Genomic DNA, 13,395 nt, shown 5'->3' on the forward strand with positions numbered 1-13,395 from the left:
ATGCCACTCTGGTCATCTGTATTGAAGAGAAACAAATAATAATGAAACTGGAGCAGAAAGTCGCCGCTGAGATGAGGGAGGGTGGAAAGTTAGGGGAGCTCAGCTAGCTTGGCGTAGTCAGACGGCAGCTAGGAGGGACGTTTCTGCCTGTAAGCGCACAAAGGGTAAGGAGGGTAAATGCTATGGGGTAGGGGCTGTTTAAGGCCAACGCTGGCACAAGAATAAATGGATACAAACCAGTCACAAATACATTTAGCGTGACAATCAGAAGAAGGTTCTGGGAATGGCTTCCTGGTGGGAATAACAGTGGCAGAAGATTTTAGGATGAAAATGGATACATTTATGAAAGGAGTTACAGAATACAGCATTTGCAAAGGCTGAAGGCTGCAGCAGCCCAGGAAATCCCTCCACCTTATGTTCCAGTTTATTTTGAGCCCTTAAAGGCAAAGCGTAGCATTTTACCCTCCCATTCCTCTTCCTCCTCCAGCCATCTGCAGCCGGACTTCGGCACCTCTCTGAAAATCTTTTTAAAGATCGGATGAGACACTGAATTTATCTTGCACTTTTGAATTCCTTTTTGTTGTTCCTCAGAAAGGAAAAGGAAAGTTTTGCAAAGTATTGCCTAATTTATATATGCAAAAATTGCTATTTAATACATCTTCTCATACACAGAGTACCAATTTTATCCCATTTTTTTCTGCTAACCAGACTTGCTTATTAACCGATTTCCCATAGCATCCAACCAACATGCAAGCGAGCGCTATTTTACTCCAAGTTGCCCTGCTCAAACGTATTTCACAGCCATTCCCTGCGTAACGCAATTACTAAGCGAACCACAGAGAGATTTTCCGCTCGTGTTCCCGCGAGGGCCGCCTTCACTGTGGTCTGATGGGTCTAGCAAGATACAAAGTCTCTTCAGTGGGTGTCTCTCCCCACAGCCTCAGAAACATCTGAGGTGGACTTACAACTTAAACCCAGGATCTGTTCTTTAGGGAGGTACCTGCCTGGTTTACGTAATCAGCTTTTCGTGGAGAGAAGGGAAAAAGGGGTGCACAAGTTCTCCTCATCCCGTCAGGCTGGTCATTCCATGGTGTCTCTTTTCTAGTGGTATAGGAAGTGGGTTTGTTTTCCTTTTGTTTCTGCTCCTTGCGGATTTTTGGAGATGTCCGTCACACCTTTATAAAACAAATAACTGCCTACTCACTCCCTTTAAATAGGCTTCCTTCGAAGGTATGTTATCTTAGACCTCCATGGGATATCCCTCACATTACTTACTGTCCTACAAGAGAATGAAGACAAGACAGTGTTTTTGAGGAAGGCAAATTTACAAATTTATTTGCCTAGTAACCCTGTTTCTTCAAATGTATTATCTAGCAAGCTCTGTCCTGATCCCTTTCAGTTGGGAGAGGTGCTGATCTCCAGCAGATTCCATTCCTGATGCTTTACAGAAGTCATACATTCCAAGCTGCCTTAAAATTTTGTTTTCTATCACCTGAATAGGCTAAAATTTCACCCGTCTGCGTGCAAAAGGAAAAAAAAAATATTAAAAATATCACACCAACCCCCCCAAACGTGCCATACCAAGCTATGAGAAAGACGGAAACCGGTAACGAAGACTGCAGCCAACGCTCGTATTCAGACGTTCAGGCTGCGACAGGCCACCTGATGGTCATTTCCCTGCAAATCATGAACACCGGCAATTCCCAAAGACTCAGAGCAGGTGTCGGCACAGAGCCTGAAGAACCTCGTACAATGCGATTTATCTGCTCAAGTTCTAAAGGAATTTAAAGGCCGATTTGGAGATTTAGAGGCAGCGCTGTTCCCCCCGTCAGGGTAATAACTGGGGGAGGAAGGGAAGGAAAGCTCCTCCAAAGCAGCGTGGCCGCCACCGGTGAACCACCCGCCCGGGCCCGGGGGGCACTGCCACGCCGGGCTCGGTTGCCGGCGGCCCCGAGGGCAGCAGCAGGTGGCCCAGGGCCCCGCTCCCCCCCCCCGCCCCCGGGCCCGGGCGGCTGCAGGGGGCAGCAGGCGCTCACGTACCGCGGCGGGCAGCGGCTCCTAGCCAGCCCGGCCCGCTCAGCCTTAGGCTAAACCGCACAACTGCGGCCCGGAGGCGGCGGGAGGAGGACGAGGAGGAGGCGGCCCCCGGCGATGGGCTGACCCACCCCCCCGCGGGGCTCGGGGGCCGCGCCGTGGCCCTCACCCCCGCCCTCGCCGGTTACATAAGCGCGGCCCCCCCCGCCCGGCCCAGACCCCTCGCCGGGGCGGGCGCAGCCGCTGTGGCACCGACCCGCGCTACGGCCCGACCCTGACTGGGGAAGGGGGGGGGGAGCCCCATCCTCTCGCCCGCCGCAGGCACCGAGCGGCAGCAGGCCGCGGCAGCGCACAGGGCAGGCGGGGGCCCGGCTCCCGCTCCCCGCAGGGCTCGGGCGGGGCAGGCGGAGCTCCGCGGGCCGGGCCGGGCTGGCCCCGCTGGAGGCGGGGGAGGCGGAGTTCAGGCCGCTCCGCCCGGCCCGGCCCCGGCCGCTTCCGCCCGCGGGGGGGAGGGGCCGCAGCGAGCGCAGCGGGCCGCCCACGTGACCGGTCACAGCACCGCCGCTCGGCGCGGCGGAGGATACGTCTCACCGCGTAGCCCGTATCCCTCCGCCCGCCGCCTGCGAGCCCCCGCGGAGCAGCGGGACGCGGGGGGGGGGGGGAGGCGCGGCGCGGCGAGGGGCGGGCGGGACGGCGGGCGGGGGCGAAGGAGGCGGCGGCGGCGGCGGGGCGGCGGGAACGGGGAGACGGCTCGCCGATTCGTGGGGGACTACTTTCTCTGGGTGGCGGAGGCGGTGGAGGGGGCGGGGCGGAGCTTTCCTCCCCTCTCGGAAGCTGCAGCCATGATGGGAGTCTAGCGCTGGCGCGGCGCTGCTGGGCGCGGAGCAGGCCGGGGGGATGAGCCAGGCCGCGCCGCCGGCCCGTACGCCCTGAGGAGCCGACGCCGCTGCCGCCGCCCCGCCGCGGAGTGTCCGCCCGCCTGCCCGGCGGCGCGGCCCCACCGCGCGGCTCCGGGCCCGCCGCCGCTACCGCCGCCGCCGCCCCGGGCGGGGAGCGGAGCGGGGCGGAGCGGGGCCGGGCCGGGGGGGCGCCCCGCGCCGCTGTCACCATTGCTGGGGCCCGGAGCGCCGGAGAGCTGCTCTCTCCGCCTCCGCCTCGCTCGCCTCAAAGACGGCGGCGGCGGCGGCACCCTCAGGGACTCGGCCCGGCTCCGGACCCTCCCTGCTCGGCCGCCGCCGCCGCTGCTCCCGCCCCGCTCGGCGCAGCGGCGGCAGGAGGAGGAGGAGGAGGGGGCAGCCGCCGCCGCCGGGAGCCGCCGCCACCGCCGCGGGGGGAGGCGGGCCCGCCTAGGGCTGAGCCGCCGGCGCAGCAGGCCCCGCGCCCGGGGCCGCCCGGCGGCCGCCGGCCCGCCGCCGTCTCCCGGCCCCGCGCCCCGCCGCCCGGCCCCTGCGCGCTGTCCCGGAGCGGCCCCCGGCTGCCAGACATGACCGCCATCATCAAAGAGATCGTCAGCAGGAACAAAAGGCGATACCAGGAGGATGGCTTCGACCTGGACCTGACCTGTATCCTCCCGGCGGGGACGGGGCCCGGCACCGGGCGCTGCACGTACAGCTATTGCATCAGACCTGCGCGGCGGTTACCTAACGCGCTTCCCGGTGCCGCTCCGCCGGGAGGCCGCCGGCTGCCTCCGGGGCTCGCCCGGGCCGCCGCGCCCTCCCCTGCCGCCTCGGCCTCCTTTTGTCCGGGCGGCCGCCGAGCCGGGTCCCGGCAGCCGGGCGGATTAACGGGAGCTCCGCGATGGCGAGGATTAACGTTAGCGCTCCTTGGCGATTGCAGCCTGCCTGCCTGCCTGCCGCCACCCCCGTGTCGCGGAGCTGCTGTCCCCGTGTCCCCCCCCACCCCCCGGCCCGGGGAGCCTCTGCCAGCTCCGAAGCAACGCGGGTCTGCCGCTTATCTCTGGCTGTGTTGGTTTTTCGGCTCACATAGCAAATATGCTTGTCCTGCCATGACTCACGTCCAGAGAACCTTTTTATTTTTTAATTTTTTGGTTTTTTTTTAGTAACTCGTCTTGAATTGCAAATATAATCGTGGCAGGCCTACGGCTTTACTCAGGTCGCTTCAGTCTGCGCGGCAGGAGAGGCGAAGCCTGTGTCCTCTGCCCTGATTTTCATCCGTTCAGTAAGGCGGAGCTCGTGCTCGGTTGCCGTACAATGCAGCAAGGCTCTCGGTGACAAGAGGTGGTAATCGCTTCTTCCAAATTAAAAAAAAAGCCTCTTTTTTTCCAAACGCAATGCATGAACCGCGCTTTGGCGTGATCTCAGGTGCAGTAAACACGAGGATGTGTTACAAACGAGAGCACGTTGAGTCTCGTCGAGGAGGATTGTGAGGAGTGTAATTCTGGAGTATGTAATTAGTATGCAGTTACGGCTAATGAGTCAAACCATAGAGAAGCGTTGCTAGTGTATAGTTTTGGTGGCCTTTCGAACAGATGTGCTGCGGCGGCAGGCAGATGTTAGCTTTGAATGCCTTGTGGAGTTAATGGTATATAGGGGCTGTGCTGTGGGCATGGTCTCTCTCTGGTGGAGGAAAGATCGTTGCTGTGTTTGAGAGATTTTGGAGCAAGTACCTCACTTAAAAGTTGGAACTGTCCTAAGGAAAATGAATATCGACAGTAGCATTCAGAGCTAGACTTACTCCTATAGAGAAGGCACTTTCTGCTCTGTAACAGGGTCAGGGTGAAATTTATTGGTTTTTGGAGCAATTACACTCGTGTCATAGCAAGTGCTACAAATAAATCCAGTTCTTGGACAGGATCAAAGCCGGTAACAGCTGTAACTAGTGCAGAGCTCGTGCTGTTGCATCGAGCCTTGGCCTAAAATTTTGGTGGCTTTAAAACAGCCTGAAAGGTTCTTTACTTTAGCAGGTGGCTGCTGAGCTTTTAGTTAAAAGGCAGCAGCTCTCGTACGTAATTCCTGTATTCTGTTCGCGGTACTGATAAAATACAACTTTAGGCTTGCATTTTTAGACGTTTGCGCTTGATTGTTTTCCTGGCCTATGACTAGGGCAGCTGTAATGCTGACATAGGCCAGCGCGGCACTTAATGCTGACTTAACGACAGAAGTCTGAGTTAGATTTTTTTTTTTTTATTCTCTTTCGGGATTATGAAAAGAGTTAAGTGGTGGCAAAACGATGAGGTTTTGGCTTCGCAGTTGAAGAGTTTAGTGTTTCAGATGTGCTATTGGTAGGGAGAAATTTTTTGATGCAAGCAAATCTTTTTAACTAGTCACCTGCTCCCGGTGAGAAAACTGGTGAATGTTGAACCTGGATTTTCTTACTCAAGGTTGCTGATGGTATGCTAAATTGAGTTTATTGCTTATTTTTTACTTTTTCGTCTGGTTAATTTTATTCTTAGAATTTTGCATTAGAAGTAGGCCACTGAACACTGGACTTAGACTAGTTTTTTCTAAAAGGAGTGGCTTGCTGCAATTCTGTAATGAAACTTATAGAAAAAGTATTTTTTTCGTGATTGCAAAAATATCTTTGGAAGAAGCTTATACTCACAGTCCTTTTTTTTTTTTTTTGTAGCTGCACATTTTGAACAGATAATTAATGAAGACTGCTGCCTGTGGAGTATAATGGCTTTGCTTGAAGGCTGATGTTGCTGCAGAAGTGAAAGTTTAATTTTTTATCACTTTGTGCAAGGCTTCTTGGAGATGTTCTTTTTGCAGGGCTTTGATGGAATTGTTGCTCATCGTACCTGGTAGCTGGAAAATAACCTATTTATTTCTTAGACACATAGACGGAGGACCAAGCTGGGAGTTAGCTCTCCAACCATGCGATGTTAGATGAAGAAAGAGAAAACTTGAAATGTGAGCTGTTCGGGAAGGCGTGCGATGCATGGTGGGAGGACCAGGGTTTAAGTTCTCAAAGGTACTTCTCGCCATGTGCTGGAGCTTAAAATTTTGAGACCGAACCAAGCTACCATCTGCATTTCTGCTGTTGGTTAGCTTTGCATCTCTGCACATCCGTATCTGTGCAGTGTCCTGTGTTACAGATCACTGGTTATTTCAGGGTAGCTGCTTCTGTCAAGCTGAAAGAGATAGCCCTGAGTTGGATAGCAGTGATTTGGGCATTTAGCCGGGATATGGGAAACAGAGGTGTGAATTCCTCCTGCAGTAGGTATTTCTGTATGAGTAGTTCAGTGGTGGTTCCAAAACACTCAGTAGCTGGTGATTACTGCCTGGGCTTTGGAGGTGGAGGGTAAAATGAATCTACAGTGAATCCAGGTGAGGTGCTTGATCTGCAGCCTAGATTCTGTGGTCCCTCTTTTCTTCTACCTATCTCTGAGGGAGGGTTTGTGTCTCAGTGTCCCAGGCAGACAAAGACTTGCAGTCTTTATGTTTCAGTCAGGGCAGATTCTCCCAAGGCGTTGCAGGGAATACCTGAGTGCCAGATGGCAGGCTGGGTTAGGCGCTGGAGTGCCAAAGTCCCTTTTGAGGACACTTTTTTTTTTCTTTCTTTTTTCTCTGTTGGGCTGTGTCAGATCCTTTTAAAATCAGCGTAGATGTGTGTATGATAGAATGCGTCATGCTTGGGACTCTCAGTTCCTGACGAGTTGGTTAAGAATTCTTCTTGTGTGGATAATGTAGGATTTTAGGAAAGGGAAATAGTGACTTCTCAAAATCAGTAGCTTTACGTACACAATATGAAGAGAGTCCTGTGTGCTAATCATGAAACAAGTGTCTTTCAAAAATACTGACGTTACTTTTCATCTAATCAAATATTCTTTTCTCTCTGAACAATCTTTTTCTGCTCCTCTTGGAAAAAAAAATAATTTGAAATTAGAAGAGGAAAGGGTTTTAGAGGTCGAGACATTGTCAGCTTTTTAATACTTTATTTCAGGTACTGTATTTCCTCCTGATTTATTTGGGTTTCTATTTCTATGATACTGGATACCTTTTGGTGCAAATGGATGAGAAGGAAAGTTTGGATTCATTACTTTCTTCTAAGATGGCTGCATTTCTTTATGATGCAATGACCAGCGTATTTTCTGAGGCACTATAATCTTTGGTATCTCTGAAATTATGCAGCTCAGTCGTTGACCATTTTACAGCAGGGAACAGCGAAGAGAGAATGCTTGCATGCAAGTCTTGCACATTGCATTGATTGCCTGTGTCTTAAGAGGTCTATGCGTAACGGAGTTTAGCAAATGGCTTAACTATTTAAGACTAAAGTGGAAAAAATCATGTAACTGCTCTTGTGCCCATTATAGCGTTGGTTAAACTTTGTCTCGTATTTCCAGGCCTTCTGTAATGCATGAAAATGGCCATCTAGCTTGAGCATAGGATGGAGCCTGCCTACCCTCATCCTTAATTGAAGCATGTGTAGCTTGTGACCTACATAGCTGTATAAACTGCAGCAATATTCAGTAAAGATGAGATGTTGGGTGCAGTTTATTTACAAGTCTCGCATGTAGTTTGTCTCATATAATGCTAGGTCTCGTAGAACACTAAAATTATGAGTGGAAGCTTCTTAGAATATCGTATTGCTTTATGCTATTTGCAGTCCTAAAGCTCTTTGCATTTTTAATGAAAGTTTAAATTACGTGACTTCACTCAAAATGGCTCAGCTTCCAGGAAAAAAATGAATTAGTGGCATGAGGTACATACTGCATTTAAAAATAGAGCCCAAGTTGGAAATGCTATTCGTTTAAAATATTTGGTTTCATTTTAAAATTGAAGTTTGTTAGATGTTTTGTAACAAGTTTTTCTTGCGCACAAGGGCAGTAAGGGCTGGTAAGGGTTTAGAAGAAACTAGAAGAAACCAACTGGCAACGCATTTTATTGGTGGAAAAGTATTTCTTTGTTTCGGAGTAAACCATGTTACTTAGCAGTGTTAAGAGCCCGACAGACTCGTTTTGCTTCTGGAGCCTGGGACGATCTTGGGTTTTGGACAAGAAGAGTAGTGCCAGTTTTGGTCTGGATTCATCCAAGAAGTCTGTTTGAATAGACAGCGGCAAAACGGTACCAGCTGGGGACTTCTCAGAGTTTGATTCTCTTACCTGCTTGCTTGCTGTATGTCAGGATGTATTTGATCCTTGGAAAATTGGCCTCTCTGCACTTACCCAGGATAAAGACTTTTGAATTGTCCAGATAGAGCAAGGTGGTGATAGGTGCAAGCGTGTTCATGCATTTTCTCTTCTGGGGTTAGAGACGTGCTGGATCACTTTTCCTCACAACCTAACCCCCCCCCTTGACATATTGCCATAGTACGTGCGTATTTGTGGATAGCAGTGTTTGACAGCTGAAGCCTACGCACAGAACCCCCACCGTTTGAGTAAGTGCTCCGTTGTGCAACCCTCGCCACATCCATTCAGAGCAACCCCAGCCCCCTTCTGCCCTGCTTTTTGACTGCAGTTCCTTAGAAAGGGACTTAAAAGACACTTGACAAATTACAGCTCATCTCTTTGCGCTTGCTTAAATGTAGTGCAGGCTTCCTAATAAACTACTTGATCTTGCATCATCAGAAATTTTTAATCAATGTGCAGCATTGCTGTTTGCACAAGCTAAACATGAAGTTAAAAAATAACTGCTTGTGCACACTTTTAAATCGGCGAAAGCTGTAAACCGATTCTTGGTTTCACGTAGCTCTGCTGATGAAGTGATGGCTTTATGTTCTTCTCAAGGTGGGGAAAGAAATGAGTACAGCTAATGTGGACACCTTATGAAAATTTCTTAAACGGTGACGTTTTAGAAAAAACACAACTGAAGCTAATCTTCACTGAAATCTGATTGTAAGCTTAGTTAAGTGTGTGTAATTTTCAGAACATCCAAAGCTTTGCCGTTAAACATTAAAAGGGTAACACTGAATAAAGTGCAAGCTTTACTAGGACTGGTACTGGTTTTGAGCATTTCTTTTTTTAAGGAAAAATCCACGTTCATTTTCTTTATCCCTTACAATAAGACCAATGAGGTGTTGGCACTTGAGCCCCTTGAGAAATTATCTTTGTTGAGGCTGGTCAGTGACTTTGAGGACGGTTAGGTCAGCATTGAGGGCTTCTGAAAATCCCGCCTGTTAAGCTCTTGGTTTAGCTCTCGGTGTAATGGGTTCGCCATGCATCAACACTAGGTCCAACTTGAGCCTTGAAGAAGGTTGATGGATTTTAAAAGTGCATCTTTCTAGGAACTTGTGCTAGTCAGGAAGGCCCTTCTGTCCTCAAGATAATTACATGTGACTTCCACTGACTTTATGAGATGGTTACGGCATGTTTAGAGAAGGGATATAGCCTAGAGTGTGGAGCTTATGCAACGCTTGAAATGGCTATTATTGCCGCAGTATAATACACGCGGAAAGATTGGTTGGCTCTTGATGGCTGCTAGGCTGGCGATCACCAGATTTCTTTGGGACAGGAATGTGTTCTTCCTGTGCTATCCAGTGCTTAATACATTCCATTTAAGAACTGGTTTTTTATTACCGAATGGTTTTGAAGTACAGTGACTGCTGTAGAGAAAGCTAGTATTGGCTAAATGACATGTTAAAACACTGTGTAGAGGAGTACAGAATTTTCTAATTTTCTTCCAGAAATTACTATTTTCCATTTTCTAACTTGTAGGATGATTTGGACACCTAAATCCTCTTTGTTGTTGTGGAAGCAATTGATACATTTTGTTCAGTAAGAATATGACTGAATGTGTTTTATTAACGCATTATGTTAAAAACCCCTGTGCTAAAAAACGTAAAACCATGCCAAAACTAAACTTCAGAATGTAATAAATACAAAGTTGAAATGTTATCTATAAAGTTTCTGTCTACCGAGTTGCTTTTTGCCAGTTGTGAATCTCTGAATAGTTTCTTAAATGAAATGATATTTTTAAGGGATTAATGTTGTTGCTGCATTAATACAGTATAAGCTGACAAATTATACCCCTGGTACCATAGCCTCAAGTCTTCCCTTACAACGTGTTTAAACAAGAAAATGGTTCTTGTGTAATGATTTAAGGGACAATAGTTGTGTTCTAACAAACTGGAAGAAAAGGGAGGGAATAGGCAGTTGAGCTGTCAAATCCCTTAATTACATTACGGACCAAAGTTGCTGTTGTTAGTCATAACTAACTCCCTTTTAAAGCCCACCTCCTTTCTAGTTCGAGTACCCAGCAAGTAATCTGGAACTCGGAGCTACATGTGATTGGGATTCATTTACTGTGCCTAATGTAGGGTGGATATTGAAGGTTAATTATTGCATGGCTTTTTCAAGGGGGAAAATGGGATATAGCCTGGAGTTGTGAGTAGCGATTGCTGGATGTGCCTGATGCCTCATCTTAAATACTGGGGCAGTTGTGGGCTCCTTTGATTTGGCACTTCTGTGAAGGTTTTTGGGATTAGAGCTGTGCAAGTTTGTGTGTTTGTGAGAGTTACTGGGATGGTGATTTCCGAACTGCAAAAAGAGAATTTATTTTAAAATATGGGAACATTCATAAGTGGCCCTGTAGAGCAAGATCTCTTCTGAAACACGAATGCTTTGTGGGTGGTTGACTCTACTTTGGGTTCAGAGATTGCTGTTAGTTTTTGAATGTATCTTACTCGCAGGTTGATATTTCAGATGTAAACAAATCCTTGTTCCAGTTTCTAATTCAAGCTAGCATCCTCTTTGCTCGTATCATCATCAGCCTCGTTTACTGTCTCGCCTATGAGGCCCTGAAAAAAAAAAGTTTTGTAGAATGGAAGTAAATAATCATGCAATTAGACCATGTATCATGCTGCATAGGTCTAGGTTATCTTAATAATGATTTTTAGGCAATGTAGCTAAAGTAGTGGGCTCTGCGATTCGAATGGTAATTGACTGTGCAGCTAAAAAATTAAACTCAACTGCTCTGTGTTTGGGATGATGACTATTGCAAAAGCTGGCATTGTTCCCTTTAAAGATGAAGTCCCAGCTTCACAGCCCCAACGTGCAGCAGTGCATAAAAACTGCTTAATATCCATTTTTTTGTAGTGAAGTGCTTAAGAAATGTCTTTATAAACTTAATTCTGCCTTTGTGGAGCTGTAGTATAATAGCTTTTAATTGCATGATTAATTTTCTTAGAGGCCTCTGCTTAATTCATTGCATTGCCTGGGTATATATCGGGCTAGAATTGGAAGCAGTTGTGTGTTTTCTGTTCTTTAATTTCTTGTGTGGGTGAGTTAGAGAAGTAATGTCCTTTTTTTGTACTAACATTTCGAGGAGGAAAATGCTAGATCTCATTAGAACGAGATTAATATTATCTACTCGGGGCTCGTTGGTTGAGAAACAGTTTGTTAGGATGGCCTTATGTCTTGTTTTGCTGCTTGCCTGTATGTTCTCTTGGATCGCCACCCCCGCCCCCAAATTAAGGTTTGATAAATTCATACAAATCCTAATTTTGGAGCTTATAAAGCTTTTTAGTGTGGCATATTTGTCCTCCAGTCCCAAAGCTATTCTAAATTCCCTTGTCTCTAAAAATTTTGGATGTCCTTTCAGACTTGCAGAAAGTTGAGACCAAGCCATTTTTCACTTCCTGTCAGTAAATATCAAAGTAGTGACTCTCTGTGCTGACTTCTTTTTACTGAATAAAATTCTTGTATTTTTCTGTGGGTGTTTGAGGTTAGGATATGCTTAAGTACACATCGGTGCGTCTTTAAAGGAGATCCTGCAAAGTGTGCTAGTGTTCTGAGAACACGTACCAGGGAGGTCCCGTACTCTGTCTTGGAAGAGTTCATGTTGAATTTGGTTCGTGGGTTAAAATAGGTAAATTTGTCACTTTGGAAATCTCAAACTGAGGTGTGACAGTGAAGCTTCTCAGGTATGTTGCCTCCTACTGAGAAGATCCTCTCAGTAGACGTGTGACCTTGAGGACATCTGCTCAGCCTCGTGCCTACCCTGGTCCTTTGCCACTGGCCTCGGGCTGCTGAGTGCTGCTGCAGCTAGTGGGGATGCCAGGACAGGTATGAAAAAATGGGATGAGGCTTCTTCCAAAGCATGAGCAGAAACAAAAAGCCTTCTTAACTCAACCTCCGCATGTTTTCACCTCTAGAAACTTGTTGGGATTGTAGGGTTTGGTTCGGTGCTGGGCTTAGAGTTGAGGGCCAATCTTTTGACTCCTCAGCTGAAGAGTTCTTTTTATCAAGTTTTATACAAATAATACAGTGTGATGTTGTATCCCTTGATATGCTCCTATTTGCTCTTGGCTTTTTCTTGATGGGAAGAGTAGCTTTTTTGTGTCCTGTAATATCATCAACTGTTTTAGAGGGATTTGCAGCTCTTCACAACAAGTTCATGTTTCCTTTACTATCATCTGTGTGCTTTCCTGTCTTTATTTGTGATTCCAAACCATGCTGAAATGGAAGTTTAAGGCATCTTTTTCTCAGTCTTTGTCAGAACAAGCTCTTCTGTAGAGCAGATATCATCTTCTTTCATGATTCTCTCCTACCATTTTTTTGTATTTATGCTGTGAGGTATGCGAGGTTGATAACTGTGTTTTGCAAAAGAAGTGGTGTCTGCTTATTATGTAGATTATATGTGGTTTGTTTTTCCAATCTTCCTGATCCTATTAGCTGTTGAGCAAAGGCTCCATGTGGCTGAGAGCTCCAGGACACATTTCATAGACCTCACAGATGAAGGGAGAGACTCTTGCTCTGGGAGTACTTCCCAAATGCAATACAGCGAGCAGGTCCAAAAGCCCCTCTGTGAGATGGAAGTGAGTTGAGAATGCAGCTGGTTCCTGAGACAACCTGGCAGTATCATCTTCAAGCATCTTCTGATTTACGTCTTTGCACTGCGGGAATTTGAGTTCTCCTCCAGACCTGTTGTCAGACCCGTGACCTCATCTGGACAGGTTTGCCTCCCACATACAAAGGAGCTGCGGTTTCATTGTTCCTTGTCTGGGTTGCTGCATTTAAGTTACAAGCTAAAAGATTAAAAAAAGAGAAGAAGAAGAAAAAAAAAGGTTGTAGTTCAAATATTGAGCATTAAGGGGTTAAATGCATTTCTTCTAAATTATAAAATGTTTCTCTCGGCCACATCTGAGTTGGTCTCTTTTCTCGTTCTTTAAGGCACAGATGGTAGAGTTGGCAAGTGCAGCTGGCTGGCTACAAGGAATCCTCCTTTGCTCTGAAGAACTTTCTTCCTGTTCATTTCCTCTGTACTTCCTGATTATCCACACTCATAGAAAAATAGTAAACTTATTCCTTATTTTATGCTGGCTAATGGAAGTGCTGCCTATTAAACAAAAAAAAAGGTATGCACGTGTACAGTCTAAACAGTATATATGCTAGGAAACTTTTCTAGTTTTGACTGGGTATATTTTCCTGTGTCTTTTTTTTTTGGGTAGGGATGCTGTCAAGAA

The 13,395-nt window shown here is 47.5% G+C and overlaps 1 protein-coding gene across 1 annotated transcript in view; it reads left to right on the plus strand.

The window, feature by feature from the left end:
• The first annotated feature begins 1,587 nt into the window (after nucleotides 1-1,587).
• The window catches only part of PTEN (phosphatase and tensin homolog), a 51,319-nt gene continuing 39,511 nt past the window's right edge, over nucleotides 1,588-13,395 (plus strand). The window contains exons 1-3 of the mRNA XM_054831967.1: nucleotides 1,588-1,606; nucleotides 1,710-1,833; nucleotides 2,941-3,596. Coding sequence (XP_054687942.1) covers nucleotides 1,588-1,606; nucleotides 1,710-1,833; nucleotides 2,941-3,596 — 799 coding nt within the window. The remainder of the gene's footprint in view (nucleotides 1,607-1,709; nucleotides 1,834-2,940; nucleotides 3,597-13,395) is intronic.

Source organism: Grus americana, chromosome 7 (assembly GCF_028858705.1).
Source record: "Grus americana isolate bGruAme1 chromosome 7, bGruAme1.mat, whole genome shotgun sequence".
NCBI lineage: Eukaryota > Metazoa > Chordata > Aves > Gruiformes > Gruidae > Grus > Grus americana.